General features: G+C 41.3%; 1 protein-coding gene across 1 annotated transcript in view; it reads left to right on the top strand.

The window, feature by feature from the left end:
* MFSD2B (major facilitator superfamily domain containing 2B) overlaps positions 1-17325 on the top strand; it is a 39991-nt gene extending 22666 nt beyond the window's left edge. The window contains 8 exon segments of the mRNA XM_033056672.1: positions 1078-1168; positions 1263-1384; positions 3727-3810; positions 5045-5125; positions 10288-10397; positions 11908-12051; positions 13815-13991; positions 14979-17325. Of these exon segments, the coding sequence (XP_032912563.1) occupies positions 1078-1168; positions 1263-1384; positions 3727-3810; positions 5045-5125; positions 10288-10397; positions 11908-12051; positions 13815-13991; positions 14979-15036 (867 nt within the window). The 3' untranslated portion in view covers positions 15037-17325.
* Positions 17326-19290: the final 1965 nt, after the last annotated feature.

A 19290-nucleotide genomic window follows, 5' to 3' on the forward strand; every position in this document is an offset into this window, starting at 1 on the left:
TTATCCCATATATAGAATAGTCCTGCATTCCTTTATCTCACCATGTTATTTTCTGAAATGTAAACATCTTAACAAAAGCTGTTTTCTTGAAAATTTTCTATTCTTACATAGTTCATCTGAATACATTTGCACCTATACTAAGTGTCTTTATATTATGAAGTGCGTTCTTGTAATTGCATTTTTTTTACCAACTTCTTCTTAGACTTATAATAATTTCATCTACAATATATAACTAGTAATTTTGATTTCAGTTTTCCTATCAAGTAATCATTGTTTCATAAAGCTCTATAAGCTATTTTTGATAACACAGTATAAGGTAAATGATTACATCATACTAATAAAAAATATTTTTTAAAGCTTTAATTCAAAGTCAATGTAATCAGAATCAGAAATAGTAAATGTGATCTGGTGGTTGGGAGGTATCCTTGGAGGCTTTGCTTCTCTGGCTGAAAGGAAGCAAAGCTTTCTGAATTTGCTTGGATATTTCACTAAATAACTGGGGAAACCAGTGTGCAAGGCACCCTATTCTCCCATTGGCACCTAAGTATGATTTCCAAAATTCATTATTGTCATTAATATCATCATGTGTAAATGCAGAAACTGTAGTAACTATGTTTACGTCAGTCAACTCTAATCTCCCATCCACCATGAAATTCCAGATTGCAGTCTGTGTAGCCAGATCAACTGGACTTACTGAAAATTAGAATGCCTCTGTGGATGATGCATGGTTTCGATTAGGTGACTGTGTATGTCTGTAGTTAGCTCAACATAAGCAAATTTTTAAAACATTCAGGTTGCCAACACAGTAACCCTTTTGTTCACTGCTGCTTCTTTTTTTTTTTTCCCCCTTCAAGAAATACATACTTATATGCCCAGAATTTATCCTAAGGCAGATGTGGTTTATAAATGAACTGCAGAAGTGAGCATTTTTCAGAGAGGTAGCAGACAGGCACTTGGCTGTATGCAGATGGGCATTTCTTCATTTGCAGGTGGCTTACCAAAAAGGGACTGAAATTTTCACGATGGCTTGTCATTCTCCTGTCACAGTTTCAAATGTCTTTTTTTTCCTTCTGAAAGGCAAAAGTTTACATGATTGCAGCAGGGGTCATAGCAGGTGTGTATCTTCTTGGAACTGTCGTTCTTTTTCTTGGAGTAAAGGAAAGGGATGGTAAGTTATATTTAAATATGCCTTGATTTAATAATAGTTATTTCACATTCCTTTATTGAAAATAATTTTATTTTATGTTTCCTGCTTCTCTTAGATCCTTATGCCTTAAATTCAGACAGAGCAATTCCTTTTTGTAAGGGGCTTGCACTTACCATGAAGCATGGTCCATATGTGAAGCTTACAGCTTCGTTTCTTCTCATCTCGACAGCAGTTCAGGTAACTTCAGACCCTCTCAGTCTGTGTGTTGGCCTCATTCCACTCCCAGCATGGGAGAGTCTGAAATGCAAATAACCTTTGGCTGGTGACTGGAGGGGTGATCTAGGGGGTGTTGCCTTCCCCTGTAAATCAGTAGGGAGCCAGAGTCCTCATTTGGTGCCTGGGGTCCTGTGTAGCTGGAGATGGTTCTTACAAAGGAGAAGCAAACCCAAAGTCCTGACCATTTAAAGACTTCTTTTCTTTTATTTTCTTTTTTTCCTTGTTCTTTTCTTTTTTTTTTTTTTTTTTTCATAAAAGGCGAAGAACTAGTCCTAGTGACCCAGTCTGGGTCATTCTGTATTATCCATCCACAGTCTCCTGTGGTTTCAGATGCTTAGAGAATGCTTTTTCTCTTCTGCCTGTTCCTCTGTCTGTGTGCCCTGTTTAAACTGTTGCCCCTTTCCTTTGCCTAGGTGACTGCTCTCAGATAGTGGCTGAACTGGGTCTTGTGGAGTCTTTTGTGATGGAAGGCATTAGGTCAGAGTAAGAAGACATTCACAGGCAGGAGGTCTCACCTGTGTCAGAGTTAGGTAGAGCTCATTTTGAAAGGAGGACCTGCAGTTGGATGTGGCTCTCACAAAAAGATGCAGTGCATCCTCCCACAGAAAGGAGCTGTAGAAAAGCCACTCAGTAAGAAACCCTCACTCCTCATAAGTACAGCAGGCTTTCTAAACCTGACATTTAAGACATGTTCAATTCAGTAAATATATTATTTTACTCTGAATTTGTACATATCACTTGAAGTTTGCTTTATTTTGAAAAGTAAATAATTATCACATTTTTGCCAAGAGACTCTTAGTCACGTGAAGCATTGATCAAGGGAGTATCAGGATACAAGGCAAGCATATGACATTTAAGAGAGCAGTGATGTGCTCACCAGCAGTCCTGGTGAATTATTTAGTTCCTTGGAAAACTGCTCAAAAGTTTGTTTGCCAAAGCAGCACTGAACTTTTTTGTTGGCCTGGATTTGGGCACAGCATCTGTTAGTCCTTGCTGGAATACCCAAGGGTTAGAAACCATAACAGAAGTTATTTCTGCTCATGTCTGGGATCTGCAGGTACTGTGAGCAGCTGTAGAGACAGGGAGAAGATGAAAGGTCCCTTATTGTCCACATCCTTCCAGCATCCACTCAGTCAGCAGGGATATAGAGCACATCTGGCTGCTGGCAGCCAACTACTTGCTGACAACACCCAGAGAGGAAAAGATCTTCTGTCAGTCCATATCTCTCTGTTTTGCTGTTTGTGCAGACTGAAGGGGAGGTGTCAGGGGAGGCAGAAACTGGAAGCTGTGTTACTCCAGTTCAGCCAGTATAAGCAACCCTTGCTGCTGTTACTCGACGGAGGGGCACTGATTTTGTGGAATTTAGAGAGTGGATTACTGATCAGCAAAAGGAGTGGGCAGGTAAAGATGCATTGGCCATAATTGCAGAGTGTGTTAGCCTATGTCTAAAATTAGGGCAGCATAAACAGGCACACAAACTAGGGAAGGGTTTTGTGGCAGTAGAGATAGGATAGAACTTTTTGGATATCCTAATTTGTATACAGGTGATTGGCCACCTGTAATCTACAAGCACACAAAGGAGCAAGAATTGATCATGCTGCTGTGGCATGAGTATTAAATCCTCCTCTGACACTCTGCTTCTGCAGAATTGCTGGAGCTGGCCCTCCATCATATGCTGGTGTTCAGAATACCCCTGAGTTCTGCAGAAGCAGTGTGACAGTAGCTTCACATGTCATGCAACACATTGCAGTTAGATCCTCCCATCTGATGAAGATTCAGATGTAGGGAGATATCTGACCCAAAGCTACGCTCCGTAGCTCAGGGTGTATACAAAACCAGCTGCTTTACCACAGGAAGTTGGCAGGAGTATTATTACAGCTGAGATGTTGCTTGTTTTGGAGTTAGAGCTTCTGGAGAAAGATTTATGGCCTTGCTAGGGAAGAGAAAGGGCAGTTTCTTGCAGTAGCCTGCAGCTGTGACAACACAAGGCAGTTGGGACATAGGGAATAAAGCCTTGAGACAGAATCTTTTCACAGGGCCATTTCTGTTTTGGTCAATTTTGTTCTCTATTATGTGTGGCTTACCTCTTGCTTGCCCCAATATTACTGTCATGTTCTTCCAGTGATAACAGGACAGTTACTGCTTCTTTTAATTGTTGGGAACAAGGGAAGAATGAGACTCCCAAACCCTACATTTAACAAATCAGTCACCAACTAGATTTAGTGTGATGCAATTTTTTACTTTTTTTTTTTTTTAATTTTCCTTTGTCTTTTGGTGGTCACCAAATGTCTTAAATTCAACAGCTGGAGCAGGGAAACTTTGTCCTGTTCTGCACTCATGCTGCTGGCCTCCGCAATCACTTCCAGTATTTGGTGGTGACCATCTTGGTGAGTTGCACTTCTCTCCCATATGTTACCTGGTTTTCTTACTGGGCTTTGGCACAAAATTACAGAAGGCAAGAAGAGTTTTGTGTCTTAGCAGAGCTGTTAGGAAGCTGCACTATCTCTTGCATTGTTTGTTTGAAATAAAGCTGGTGTTCCCTACTGCACTTCTTAAAAAATAGTGGTTTGGAGCTTTTAATTAATTCCTTGTTTTCACCTGTAAGCCACAGCTTCTACAAAAGGCAGAAGCTGCTTCTAGAAAGGAGGTCTGGAATTTTATCTCCTTTGTCCCTTTCCCCAATCCTGCTGAAAATTAAACAACTTCAATTTGCATATTCATACACACGACTCCTTGGGGCTAGGCAGCTTGCGAGGATAAATATTTAAAATACCCAGAAATATGAAGATTCCTCTCTAGAGCAATTGACAGTGTGATAAAAAGATTCTTTTACAGAATCTTTTGTCTTAACATGCAGAGGTAGAATTCTGCTTCTTTAGCTGATAATTAGCCTTTCCCACATTACAAGACATATCTTTTTCAAAACCATTAAAACCAAGATGTTGGGGAGCAGAAGACGAGTGCTGGATACCTTAAGGCTCTGCAAGTGATGGTCACCAAGAAGAGAGACAGTAAAGTGGAGACTGAAATATAGCAGTAACAATTAGGTGACATTTAAATAAAGGGCAAGTGTAAGGCTGCCATTAGTAGCAGTACTTCAGGGCATAGGTACTACATTGCTTGAGGTTGTTGCTGCTGTGGATGAGTATTTCAGTGTCTGAAACAGTAATGTCCACTGCAAGCAATTATTCTCTTACAGATGGGACACAAAGTATGGAATGTAGTTTTAAATTTATCTTAGGATAGGTTTATTTTGCACCTCAGCTTTCTTCCTGTACCATGGGGCAGAGCTAAATTCACTCATCATTGCTCAATTTCAGGCAGTTTGGCAAAAGGCATTAGCACAAAGTGTGACTGTTTGCAGTGTGTATGAACTGCAGCTTTGACTGCTGTGGCTCACATTAGAAAAGGAAATTTTATGACACTATTTTCTGAGATTTGACTGGAAAACCCTTTGATGGATAGCTTAACAATGAATTTTAAAAAGTCACTCAAAGGGTGAGGAGAAACAAGAATCTGCATGTTCACCTTCCTTTCAGTCTTTTATGTATAGACAAAGTGTGAACTGGAGAAGGCAGTGGAAGTAAGCACATTTCAGATATGGGTTTTTGTCCTTTGTAGGTATCAGCAGTCGTGAGTGTTCCCTTCTGGCAGAAATTTCTGCAGAGATTTGGCAAGAAGTGTGCAGCATGTGGGATTTCGGTAAGCAAATCCTCTGAGAAAAAAATTCTGCTTGTGCTCATTTCGTTTGACAACTGGAGCCACTTCAGGAGCTCTTTCAAGTGCTTATAACATCCATCTATGTGAAGTTTGCTCAGTTCCAGGGTTTGTTTTAAATCATTATACCAAATTTCAGACAGATTCCAAGTTTCCAAGGGAAACTTTTGAGAAATGGATTGATGCTGGAGGGAGGTCCCTGTTTATTTAAGATTCTGTACAAGTTCTCCTCATTTGAAGCTCTCAGAACTGAACTTCAATGAGGTTTTATAAATTCAGATCTGAGTTGCCTCATGTTGACAAGTTATCTGTTGTGCAAGGCTTGTTTTGTCTTTGTTATATGGTGCTGAGGTGTCAGCATTGGTAATTCAGTCCTATGGAAGGAAACAAAAATCTGCTACACCCCCTCTAAGAGCATCCACATCCCTCTGAATAGGGAGAGTTATTAGTGAAGTAAAGAAAAAGGTGACCTACCTGATAAAAGAAGCCTAGTTTAACTCTGACACAGCTTTGCAAAGCCAGCTCAGTGAGCCTGCCCTTGTCACTGATGGATTATTTTAAGTCCCTTACTTAGTGCAGACAGCAGCAATTTTCTGTCATCATCCTCGGTGAGTTATTGTATAGGCCTGTTCCTCCCCATTTTCCCCCTGTTTACCTTCAATTACTTATGAAAGAGGAAAGAAAAATTGCCTTGTGCACAACAAAGCAGGAGGACTTGAAAAATCCAGCCCAAAGCTATATGTCAAAATCTGAACAAAGCTGAAAAATTTAGGTCTGGTGACAGTTATTGAATAGAGTTGAACAGTTATAATTTTTGGAATTAAAAGCTGTGTTGTAATGACTTCCAGAGAATCAGAAGTAACTTTAAAACCCAAGTTCCAAATATGCTGAATTGTTATGTGTTTTGAAGTAGGCATCTGGAATTCGAGTCCCATCCTTATTTCTTTTTACCACTTGAGCAAAGAGAATTGCCAAAAGCAGTATTGGCCCATTGACTAGACCTGGGAATGCAGATTTCTTCCTTAGGAAATATCCTCCTCTGTCTGCTTGGCCACAAACAATGCTTTCTTCAACCAACTTGGCTCTATAAATTTAGTTTTACATGACTGGAAAGCCTGTCAGCACCTCTGTAAACATGGTTTAACTTAATTTTACAGTTGAGTTGCTTGACTGTTACGGTCTAAGTGGGGGATGGATTTAAAAAAAGCCACCTCTCTGTTTCACCTTGTAGACATTTCTCAGGGGACTCAGTGTGTGCTCAGTGATGGATTTTGTGTCTGACAATGCATCACAGGAGCTTCCTACCCTACCACCTTGTGTGATCTGTACAACTAATCTGTACTTTCCCACTATGAAATAAAAGTATATAATTTAAGGCTCCTAAGTTTGTCATTGGGGAATGTTCTACTGGAAGGGAAGGAGACAGGGAAGAAAACATTTTTTCTTTTCCCTCTAAAACCTCACTCACCTTTCAGGGTGAATGTGTGATTGGAAATTTAGTTTCCTGAAAAAAGTCACAGTGCTCCAGACTAATTTTTCCTGTGAAGGGAATTCTGTGTTGAAGAGAACCCTCAAGGAGTTCAGAAGTTGGTAGATAAACAACAAGAATCTTGGGTTTCTTCCATTTCTTCTTTTTACCCATTCCTCCAAAAGAGGTGACCAAGTCTAACTACTGATTAAGTATCTCAAGTTCCTAGAAGTTTAAAGCCTAGAATTTTGGAATTATCAGGAATTGTCCTGCTCCCAAGCAGGATCCTTGATATCATTCTTCCCACAACCAGGTTGGTGCACAGGCTAGAAATTGTTCTCTTCTGTTTATTTCCTTCAGCTTCCACGTGCTGTGTTCATTTAGGTGTCTGCTGTGCCCTCATGGGGCAAACACTGAATTTACACTCAGTAAGTCTCAGCTCGTGGCTGGAGGTGAAGTTGTCATGAGGTATTTTAAGAAGTGTGGCATCTTCTTGGTTTATAGTTTTGGCAAGGTGTCTAAAAACAAAGATTTCTCTCTCCCACAACCCTAGCCAATAATATCTTTTGGCTGAGGGTTTTGCAGGATTTAGTAAAAATAAGAGCACCTCATCACAGATATGCAGTTATTTATTTGCCATCTATAAGTATGGTGCAGCATGGAGGGATGCCTTTGGATGAGTCCTGGCTTTGCAACCCTGTTTCCACTCTCCCATCCTGTTTCCACTCACATCCTCCCTGCACCTTTTCCTGATTTGCCCTTCACAACATGCTGCTGCAGAGACCAGTTCCACCTTCAGCATCCCAGCAGGGTCACCTTCCACAGCTGTCAGTGAATGGATAGAAAGCAAGGGATAACTGGAGGATGTTGTTTATAACTCAGAGAGCAGCAACCCTGTGACAACAGAGCAGATGCCAATAACAGAGTATTTGCTTTGCAAGTGAGAAAGAAGGAGCTGCATTAGCTGTTTATTGCAGTGGGAGCACTGCCCCCATGACTGTGCTGCCACTGCATGGGCGAGACTTTAGGGCATTGTAACCTCAGTCCTGCTGGCCCTGCTTCTCTTTCTCTAGGAAATTACAGTCACAATGATTATTATTATCGATCTAGAATTTTAAGTGCTTTGGTTTCTGAGTGGGTGCCCTGTGTGGAGCATAAGGCAGTCATAAAATTGCTCAGAGACAACATAAAATCTGATATTGCTGGAGTGCTCTCTTGTGGTGAAATAACGATTTTGCCACAACACTGGGCTAATGCAAGGATTATCTGCCTGTGCTGGAAACTTGCAGTCAGGAAAGGTTATTTTCTGCCTCCTTAGCTTGGAAGCAAATGCTTTAGATGGGAAATGCATTTAAAACATAAACATAATGGATTAGACTGCAGGACTCCCAGAATCACTTATCATACAAAACTGTAAATAGCAGTGCTTAGGGGAATCACTCTCTGTGAAAGCTCTTCTCATACCCTCAGCTCCCAAGCTGCAAGTATAGAGGATTGAAACACTTAATGTTAAACTAATCCCCCATCATTAAAAAGCCCTGTAGATAAGCCCTGGGTTCTGGATTCTACATGTGCTGCTGTGCCTGTGGTTCACAGGCGTGGGAGATGGAGCATGTGACGGGTATAGGACAGCTGGGCATTCAATCAGCATTTTAAAAAGTGGATTTTCAGTCCTGTAAGCCCATCGCTTCAAGCTGAAGAAATCTAGTGGCTATGACTACTGCCAGAAAATAAAATCCCAAGCATCCCAAATTAATTTGGTTTTAGGGTAACCTCTGTGACTTGTCATGCAATTCATGAGTGGATCCAGCTGTGGGGAGTGGAACCACTGACTTTTGGGTTTAGTTATTGCTGAGTATTTATATGGCTTTAAACTGGTGGTTGGAAATGAAAGCAGATTCTTCCTCATTCAAGACTGAAGGTGATCCATGAAATGGTATATTTACAGTTTAAAATGACCACTGAAGTCCTGCCACTCCCCTTGGAATGCAGTGAGAGGATGTTTTAAGGTTTTGTCTCTAATAGTAAATTAAATAGTTCCACTGGCCTAGAAGAGAAATGGGAATTTGGTCACCTCTGTTATTTAACTGGCAGAAAAATCTTTACCCAATCTGATTAGCAATCTCTGAGAATTATCGGTGGTCATGGATAAGGGAAGAGCAACTGACAATGTCTAGCTGGACTTGTGCAAAGCATTTGACACTGTCCTGCATGACATCCTTGTCTGGAAGGCATGGATTCAGTGGATGGACCACTCAGTGGATGAGGAAGTGGCTGGATGGTGGCACCCAAAGGGTTGTGGTCAATGGCTCAGTGTCCAGGTGGGGACAGAGAGGAGTGTCATGCCCAGGGGTCTATACTGGGACCAGTGCTGTTCAACATCCCTGGCAGTGACACGGAGAGAGGGACAAGGCACCCTGAGCAGGTTTGCTGGTGACACTGAGCTGTGGTGCAGGTGAGAGCTGGAGGGAAGGGATGCCATCCTGAGGGGCCTGGACAGGCTGGAGAGGTGGGAACCTCATGAAGTTCAGTAAAGCCAAGCAAAAATCCTGCACCTGGTCAGGGTGATGATGAGCACAAAACCAGTCTGGGCAGTGAATGGACTGAGAGCAGCCCTGAGGAGAAGGATTTGGGGGTGTTGACAAGAAGCTCGAGATGACCCCATGATGTGCACTTGCAGCCTACAAAACCAAACACTTCAAAAACAGCGTGGGCAGCAGCTGAGAGAGGGGATTCTGCCCCTCTGCTCCAAGTCTGATGAGACCACTCCTGCCATCCTGCATCCAGCTCTGGGACCCGCAGCCCCAGAAGGTTGTGGATCTGCTGGATCTGTGGATCAAAGGAAGACCACAAAAATGATCAGAGGGTTAGAGCACCTCTCCTATGAGGACAGGCTGAGCGAGCCAGGATTGTTTAGCCTGGAGAAGACTCTGGGAAGAGGCCCTTCCAGTGCATAAAGCAGCTTCAAGAGAGCTGCAGAGGAACTTCCTATGGGGGCATGGAGTGATAGGACAAAGAGGAATGGCTTTAACCTGACAGAGTGTGGATTTAAATTTGATACTAGGAAGAAATTCTTTACTGTGAGGGTGGAGAGGCCCTGGCACGGATTGCCCTGAGAAGATGTGGGATGTCCAAGGCCAGGGCTTGAACACTTGGATGGGGCTTGGAGCAACCTGGTCTAGTGGAAGGTGTCCCTGCCTATGGCAGGGGGGCTGGAACAAGATAATCTTTAAAGGTTCCATCCAACCCAAATCATTCCATCTAGCACAGTTTGGGAATCAACTACTTTCAATCTTCACAAAAAAGTATTTATATGGTCATAGATCTTTTGGAGACCATGATTGTTTAGGGCTATGAATGTGGCCAGGGTCTGTGAGTTGGCTTCAAGACTGGTAAATACGTTCCTGGGTTTGTTTAATTTACTAGTTCAATTGTAGCCCTAATACTGCTAACACAGACAGCACTACTATAATTTGTCCTACTTTTCTCCAGTTATTCTGGGTGGTTAAGGACAGATTGTCTCAGGGCTTTTTGGAAATGCAATTTGACCAAAATACTGAAGTGTGAGACATTGCTGTGTGTGAACTGTTCTGTAACAGTTTTGTATTTTGAAGGGAACAATCTGTATAGCATTGAGCAGTGCATGCTGTAACTTAGACATAATGCTTTTCTTCTTCAGTGGATGATTCCTTTTGCAGTCATGCTAGTGACCATTCCAAACCTGATCCTGGCTTACTTCGTGGCCTTCGTCTCTGGTCTGAGCATTGCAGCATCTCTTCTGTTGCCATGGTAGGAGAATTTTACATTTGAGGTGGGGAATTAACGTATTTCTGCATCACATGTATGTACTGCTGCATGGAATTTGCTTCTGAAAGAGGCAGAATATGGCAAGAGACACTTCTTCCAATAATCTTTTTTTGGTTTTATAGTGGATGCTGTTTGCAATTATGTGACCTTGGTTGCCCAGTTGTTAACAGATTACATCTACTGTAACCATAGCTGCTTTTTGTACAGGACAGTATTTAAATTAATCAATAATCTAAGTAGCTATACAATGTGTAATAACATTGCTTCAGGAATTATGAAGGTAGGCAAATCAATTAATGCTGAGCAATTAAGAATGTAGCAGAGGACACATAAGGCAAACTATGTCTAACCTTACTTTTTATAAGGGCATGTAGTTATAGAACAAGGGGTAATGGCTTTAAACTGAAAGATTACAGATTTAGATTAGGTTTTAGAAAGAATTTCTTTGCTGTGAGGGTGGTGAGGCCCTGGCACAGGTTGCCTAGAGAAGCTGTGGATGCCTCATCCCTGGAAGTGTTCAAGGCCAGGCTGGATGAGGCTTGGAGCAACCTGGGATAGTGGAAGGTGCCCATGGCAGGGGGCTGGAATGAAATGATCTTTAAAGTTCCTTCCAACCCAAACCATTCCATGATTCTGTGTATTCCTGCTTGACTAGTCCTCTGTTACAGATCAAACACACAAGGTTATGGTTAAAAAAAACCAAGAATTCAAGGTCTTTTGTGCCTGAGGACTGAAAATAAGTGGGGAAAAACAACTCAAGGATGAGCATGGCAGGACATTTCCTCTTCATATTAAATAATGGTTATTGAGATCACATTAAACAGAAATCATGATCATTGCTGAGAGCATTGTTTTTCATAACTTGTTTGTAAAATGTCCTGAAAACTCCCAAGAAATCATGGAGTACATTGTTTGAAACAATTGTCACACTACATAAGGGCGAGGACACCTTTTTTTTCCAACAGTAAATTGGAATATATTGGAAATAAAATGTCAATTCACAGTTAACGTTTGCGCAGCTTCCATTCTAATCCCCCATTACCTAATTTGGTCTCTCTGAAATAGAGAGAGAATAGGTTTCATTGGTTTCTGAAAATGTTGTTCCCTTGTCAAAAGAGTTATTTCAGAGTGCAACTATTTAGACATTCAGAATCCCTTGAAATCTTAAGAAACATGGGGGGTTTTTGTTGATCTTTTTATTTTAATATCACAACTTCTGTTTGGAATGACAGGTAGACTGGGAAATTCTGTCACCTCTCAAGTGTTTGATGGCTTTTCAGTGATTTTCTACATTGTAATATATGGCCATGGTTTTTTTTACACATTTTTTGCCCTCCTTTCCAGGAGTAGAACCTTTTGAACTGGATTCTTTCATGTGCGTGGCTACATCAGTCAGCTTAAAAATGGAGGAGGGCTGTACTCTACTCCATTAAGTTTGGACTTTGAAAAGAAATGTTGGCTTGAGTTTTTCTTTTATCTTGCTCACTTCTAGGTCAATGCTGCCTGATGTTGTTGATAACTTTCGTCTGCAGAATCCCCATGGGAAAGGACATGAAACCATTTTCTATTCTTCTTATGTTTTTTTTACCAAGATGTCAGCAGGAATTGGCTTAGGAATTTCTGCAGCAGGACTGGAGTAAGTAACACTGTGTTTCCACTTAGTGGATCTACTCTGAAAGCATTCTGAGGTTACAACACTTTTAGCCTGTGGAGTTAATTGCCTTCATGCCCTGAGCCTGAAAGTGCCAGCAGCTCCAGATGGCTGACCACTAAAGACAGGATTGGTGCTATCTAGCCCAGACAACTGAGCAGTAAGTTACTTGCCCTGAAATGGTTCTGTTCAGAAAAACCTGACTTCCTTTTAGATTTCTCTCTTTTCAATTACTCATGTAAATTTTAGTGGCTTATATGAACAAAGAACTAAACATGAAAGTGTAGCAGATGAAGGTAATACAGGTGCTTTGTGCATTCCCTGTTTCACCTGACCTGGACTATCTCTATGAGCTTATACATGGATTTGGGGCTTTCAGGGGAGCCAGAGGACTGTTCAGCATGAAAGAATCACCAATTCCTGCATGATTTTAGGGAACTGGATGCTGATCAGAGTCAGGAGCAGCCTTTCTCACAGCTCTGCCTGTCACCCAGAGTTTATGGTCTCTTTCCACTTTGTCTTGTCTGTTCTGACCAGACAGATTGAGAAAGTGGCCAGGCATCTCCTGCCCTGCCTTTGTGCAAAACCTGGCAGGAAGGGCCTCTGCCAGTCCCTGCTACAGCACACAATAAATACTTAGAAGGGAAATCCAGCCCTAGGCTCCAGAGTAGGTTTTGGTAACCAGAATGTTTTGCTTTGGGGCCTTGAGCTGAAATTGCTAAATAACAGGCAATGCTTGGCTGAACATTTTGGGCTTAGGAATTTTAGCTGCTTAGTGCTAAAACCCTCAAACAATTCGCTGTTCCCCTTTTCAATTGCATTCCAGTTGGGTCCCAGCAATTTGCCAAGGCAGATGTTTGTGGGAGAACACAGAAGACAGAGTGATGCCAAATGAGCTGTAGCTTTCATTAGGTGTATGTTCAGAGAAAAAACTCATTCCACAAATTGGGAATAGGAATTTGAGTATATCAGCAGTTGTGAGACTGCATGGAAGCCCTGAATCAATGAAGTGTAAGTGTGTACCTAACTCTGAGCACTTGAGTAAATTTGTCTATCTTGAGATGAGCGCTTAAGTGTGTGTTTAAATTAAAGTTAATTATTGCTGTTGAAATTGGTCAAATTACTTGCTTTTAAAGCAGAGCTTGAATACTTTGCTGAATATTAATAGGAAACACATAACAGATTAATTTCATAGAACCACAGAATCACAGAATGGGTAGGGCTGACAGGGACCACAGTGGTTCATCTGGTTCCAACCTCTCTTGCTCAAGCAGGGTCATCCCAGAACACAGAACACAGGATTGTGTCCAGATGGTTCTGGAATATCTGCAGTGAGGGAGACTCCACAGACTCTCTGGGCAATCTGTTCAGTGCTCAGTCACTGCACAGGAAAGAGTTCTGCCTCATGTTCAGGTGGAACTTGCTGGGCACCAGTTTATTTCCTTACATGGGATTCCACAATTCTTTTTAAAAATATGCAAGTAAATTGACCTATTTCAACAACAATAATTAACTTTGAAGTTATATAAAATAACAAGAAAATACAGATGTAATGCACTTATCTGAAGTTGAACACAAGAATGAGGTTTGAAAAATACAATTTGAAATGTAGTGGGGAGAAGGAAAAAAGAGAGGTATAGGGAAAATGGGAGAAAAGCCTTGAAGAGTTGGTGGGGGGAGAAGGAAACTTTCAGGTGAACACCAACCTTTTAGCTTTGGACATACATCACTTGCTTCTATTTGTTTAGGTTTACTGGATACAAGCCAGGGATATGCAGACAGTCAGATGATGTGATCCTCACACTGAAACTTCTCATTGGAGCAGTCCCTGCCATCCTGATCCTTTTAGGTTTGTTTATACTCCTTTTCTACCCAATCACTGAAGAAAGCCGGAAAGAAACAAAGCTTGCCCTTGAAGAGTTAAGGTAAGTTTGGACTGGCAGTGAAACAGCAACAACACCCCCACAGCAGCTATTAATCATACTGGTAAAATTATTATTGTAAGGAATACCTGTATTCATTACAACAAAATGAAACAATGTGCTCTTAGTCAAATTATAAACAGAATGGTACTGTTTCTTTTTTTTTTTTTTTTAGTGCAATGCAACCTGCTTAGAGGACCATTTATCAGAAATTTCAGTTGCTCTATTTTACATTTTCTCTGGAGTGGCTCACAAAGCACTATTGTGGTACATTGTTTCAGGCCAGAAATGAGGAATATTCTGCATAGATTAAGTTTGTGAGGGAAATGTGAATAGTTACAATTTACTTTTATACAGAAGAAAATGGTATTGTTGACTGCATGCTTGGTGTTTATGGAATACAAGAAACATCCAAACCATTTAGAAGCGTAGGCAGAAAAGATTGTGGGAGAAAAAAAGAGGTCAGCTTTGAGCTAGTCTTTCAATTTTTACTCTATCACTCTCCCTTCCTCCTTTTTTCTCCTTCTCCAAGGAAAATCTTGTTTAGCTCAAATTCATCCACCTCTGCCAGCTCTTGAGGATATATATAAGGACAGTCCTAGCAGACTGATGGATAAAATACCAAAAAATAGGTTGTTAATTTTCCTTGATTTTATTATCCCAATTTATTGGAAGTGGAAACTGATTTCCATGTAAAGGGGTCAATTCCAGGACCTAAGCATGGGTGCCTGGGACCAATTCATGCCCTAAAATATCCAAGGTATGTGCATGTGGCTGGCAGATATGACACATGCATCTGTGCAGAGTAGAGGGGATGGGGTAAACAGTCTGAGATGGGGCTGGCCCTCTGTTCAGAAGCTTCAGCCATTGTCCAGAACAACCACACCCTGCTGGGGGCTCTCAGCTGTTTGAGATTGCCAAACTCAGCTTGAATAGTCAGCAGGGAAAGCCAGAAGTGTGTTCATGTGTCATTTGTTCTGCTTTTACCAGGAGGAGCCATCAAAGCACAGAGAACTTGGACAGCCACGAAAAGGACACCTCTGTCTGAAAGCTCTGAATGCAGTGGCTTTCCAAATACAGACTCACCCCCCACCAACAAAGTCTGTGAGAGTTTTCCAGGTCATTTCTCTGCTCACATTTTGTCAAAAAGGTCAAAGGATGATCTGACATAGCCAGTAATGAAATCAAGAGATTGCAAATTGTGCAAATAGACACCTAAATCCATGCACTGTGGTAAAAAGGGCATTACACATGTTCATAAATGCAAGCTTTTGAATGCTTGGGGGGGTATTGTTTGTTTTTCAGTGATTTATGAGAATCTGTTCATGGGAGATTTTATGCATTTGTAGCTCAAGGGAAAAAAAAAAAACCTGTAAATGTGACCAGAGAATTTTTGAAGGTTCTGAATTGGAAAATACTCACAAGGGTCATTGAGTCCAATCCATGATGCACCATCCAAATATTAACTCACAATATACTACACCTTTGGAAACTGGGGTGGATTTTGAGCACAATCTCTACCTATAACTTGCACACTATTGGGTTTGGAAAGCACTTGGGAACCCGAAGTATACTATATAAAGCTAGGACTTCTTTTGCTTTGAAATGAGGCACATCAGTGATGTGGATATATTTTCAGGATTTTTTTTATTTTTTTGAAAGGCATTTTGAGGTAATCTAAGTTTATAAATTCTGTAAGAAATAGAATCCTGCATTTTCCATTTCTGATGTTTCTTGCTTCTGAAACCTGCAAACTGTTATCTGTCAGAAGGAGAAATTAACATTTTCAAAATCAGCATCTCCTCTGAGAATGTGAAAAATCAGTAGTCCCTTCCAAAAATTATGTAATTCAAATTTCTTTAAATTTTGGCCTTTAAGTAATCACCATGTCCATTTCTCACATGGTGTAAGCTCTCTACCTCACAAAACACCACAGCACGGGTATTAATCTCAGCTTGCACCTATTTTGCAATACTGAGGCTACACCTGCCTTTTAAATGGTGACATTTTTCAGTCAGGGATGTTATCATGCTTTAGATACATCAACTGGAACCTCATTTCTACCGTAGATTTACCCTGTTGAGCACATTTTTTGAATGAAAGACACACTTAACCTCAGGCACCTTCTGGAGCATTGAAGTTCAGACCTGTTCATTCCTGGCTTCTGTGGGCAGTGCAGGTACAGAGACCTCCAGGGAGTGGCTCCATGCTGAAGCCAAAATGACTGGACTCTGAAGATGTGTCTAAATCTGGAAGGGAGACTGAGGAATTCAAGAGGTTTGTTCACCTTGAAGAAATTAGCACAATGCAAGACAAGAGATGAATTTCATCCCCCTGCCTTCCCTGTGTGACTCTGAGAGTGCCTTTTTGTTGTACCAGAAGTGCCTTTGGAGGATGGGCTTGCTGCTGTTTGGGAGCACCTGGAGGAAGTGCAGGGCCACCTGTGATTTGCACCTGGGAAGTGACTCACAGTGCTGGGACTGGAAATTGGGAGATTTTGCTGAAGGACACTGGGATGTAAAATCAGTGCAATCACAGAGTGTCTCATTAAGTTTGATACTGAAACCTTGTCAGGCAAGTTTGAAGTCAAAGGCCTTATGAACTATCCTAATTCCTCAAAAAGCTTAATGAGGGAGCTTCTAAGGAGATATTTTGAATGTATGTGGGTAAGAGTTAACTGCATTTGAGATTACTGTTGACTTGATGTTTAAGGCTGGGATATTTTGTTTTCTTCCTTGTTTCAGTTTTTGGACAAACCAAGATATGTATGCCTGGGGCATATGTGTTTACAACAATAAAAACCATAAGCCTGTTTACAATTTTGAGTCTGATGGAATTTGAAATAGCACATTTACTGCACTTTGAAGTAGGTAAGTTATGTAGCAATATCACATAGCTCCAAAACATCACAGAGAACAGTTTGGGGCATTCAATTTATTCTGTAATATTTGTATATTTTGGAATAGTGGTGTTTAAAAATAACCAGAAGGCCCAGTAAAAGCTGTTAATGTTTTTTAATGGGTTATGTTTTCAGCTACTATAAATCTGTAGCTACAAGGCAGTGGGTCCATGTCAGTTTATATAAACTGAACACTTAGCCCAGTGATAAAGGGTGCAGAAACTGCTGGCTGGGGTTGAGTGGAGCCATTTATATGTGGCTTAAGATATTATTTCTAGATCAGTTGTGCAGTTGCCTCTAAAATTGCGTAACATTCAGTCTGGATTCAGGCTCTTGGAAGGTAAACTTGTTTGATTGTAAATTGTTTCCTTTTTCTCCAGAGAGACAATGTAATCTTTATCTCATTGAAATGTACTCAGTCCTCACTTTGCATGTGGTACCAGCAACGGGAACTGCCAAAGAAAAAATAAAACTTCTGTAGATTAAGTGAAGCAGACTATTTTTATATTTTGAAGATTTCATTATTTTATTTCATTATCTGAAATATAATATTGTTGTAGTTTTGTTGAGAAAATGGATCTATTTTTGGAAGTCAAAAGAATGGAGGATTAAGTGCAGGATAAGATTATTTTTGTAACTTTCTTTCCTTAGGGCTCAATGCTGGTGCAGTAAAATGAAAGATTTATATGTCTCCTGTTAGTTTTAAATTATGTGTATGCCTTATGCATGTTCAGAACATGTGACTGAAAGAAGCACATTCTTATGTTGACAAGCATTCAGATTAAATGCTAATCTATGTAAACCTCTTGCCTTCCCACTGATTGGCAGTAACAAGGGCCAGGTTTAATTCCCAGGGTTCTCCTTCAGGTAATGTTCAAATACATTTTGGATTAAACCAGCTGGGTGCATGAGGGACAGCACTTCCCCACCTGCACACAGGCAATAACGTCAAATATGGGGAAAAAAGAGAAGGATTACAGAGTTACATGTCACTGGGTATTGCTCTGTAAGGCAAACCATTCCCAATTCCTTGTCCTTGCTGAAGTGTAGTGAGGACAGCCCAAATCTTCCATACTGGGCTGGTTTCTGGCCGTCAGTAGCTGAGCTGGTCACCAATCATAGAATCATGGAATCACTACAGTTGGAAAAGACCTTTAAGATCATCAAGTCTAACCATCAACCCAGTCTTCTCTTCCAGTTTCACTGCTTTTCCTGCCTAGCAGCAATGCTGACCCCTTCCAAGGTTAGCCCACCTCCCTGAGGGTTCCTGCTGCTGATCAGGTATCCCCACATCCCACAGGCTCTGATGGAGGGCCTTGCTGTCAGCACCAGCTGTTTCTCTGTGTTCCCCTCCTGCCTCACTGTCCCCTGCCTACCCTGAGCTCAGCTTAGCTGGATTAGATCCCTTCTGCCAAGTCCCCCCTTGAACAGGTGGACACCACCTTGGACGTCTGTCCCTGGGGAGTCCCTGGAGGCTGGGACCTTCTGGGTCAGGTCACTGGGTTTTCAGGAAGGGCTCTGAAGATTTGAGTGCTAATTCTTTAAGTCACTTCTGAACCTTATGAGAATTGCTGCTTGATTCAATCCCTGCTGCAACCTCTCATCTCTATTCACCTTCAGCATTCCAAGCAAAGTAGTTGAGGAGGAAAATGTTTTAAAGCAAATTGGTTTTGAGTTCAGAGTTTGTTTCCAAGTATCACTTGCTCATTTACTTCTCTGCTTGTTTTTCTGGAGACAGAAAACACAGAATTAAATCAATCTTCTTGAGAGGAGGAGTTTCCACCCGGGAATGTCAGGTCCTTTCAGACCTGGTATCTCTTGTCCAACTAGAAGATGAAGAAGAGAGGGCACGTTAGCTCAAAGTCCCATCCAAAAGCTTACAGCAGTTTAGTGGTCAGTCATATACATCATATGAATTTCATATCATAGTTATGTAAAAACAGTCTGAATAGCCTTTTCCTTAAGAAATCTTCTAGACTGATAGGAAGCTCAGCTGGACTCATACAACAGGTGGGTGGAGGAGGGAATGTTGTTTTCATGCAATTTCACAGAATGTTTTTGGGGTTTTTTTAACTATGTGCAATTCCACAGTTCAGATACTTAGCAAGAGTGCTGAGTATTATGGTAACAAGAACGTGTATGTGCTGTAGGCTTAAAGCATGAAATCAGATGGCTTTCACTTCACAAACCCCAAACGTGCTGCACAAACCAGATGCTAACTCGCTGAGAAGCTTAATTCAAAAGATGAAGCAGCAGCATCTGTCTGTTCCCGAGGCAGAGGAAGAAACGTTTTGCTATGTAGCACCTGAGAATTTACAGTCTCTGAAGACAAACTGGCATGACAGAGCTGAACAAAGAGAGGGCACTTTTAAGCTGTGGCACTTTTCAGAGGGGCTGGGTCTT

This window comes from Catharus ustulatus, chromosome 3 (genome assembly GCF_009819885.2).
Source record: "Catharus ustulatus isolate bCatUst1 chromosome 3, bCatUst1.pri.v2, whole genome shotgun sequence".
NCBI classification, from domain to species: domain Eukaryota; kingdom Metazoa; phylum Chordata; class Aves; order Passeriformes; family Turdidae; genus Catharus; species Catharus ustulatus.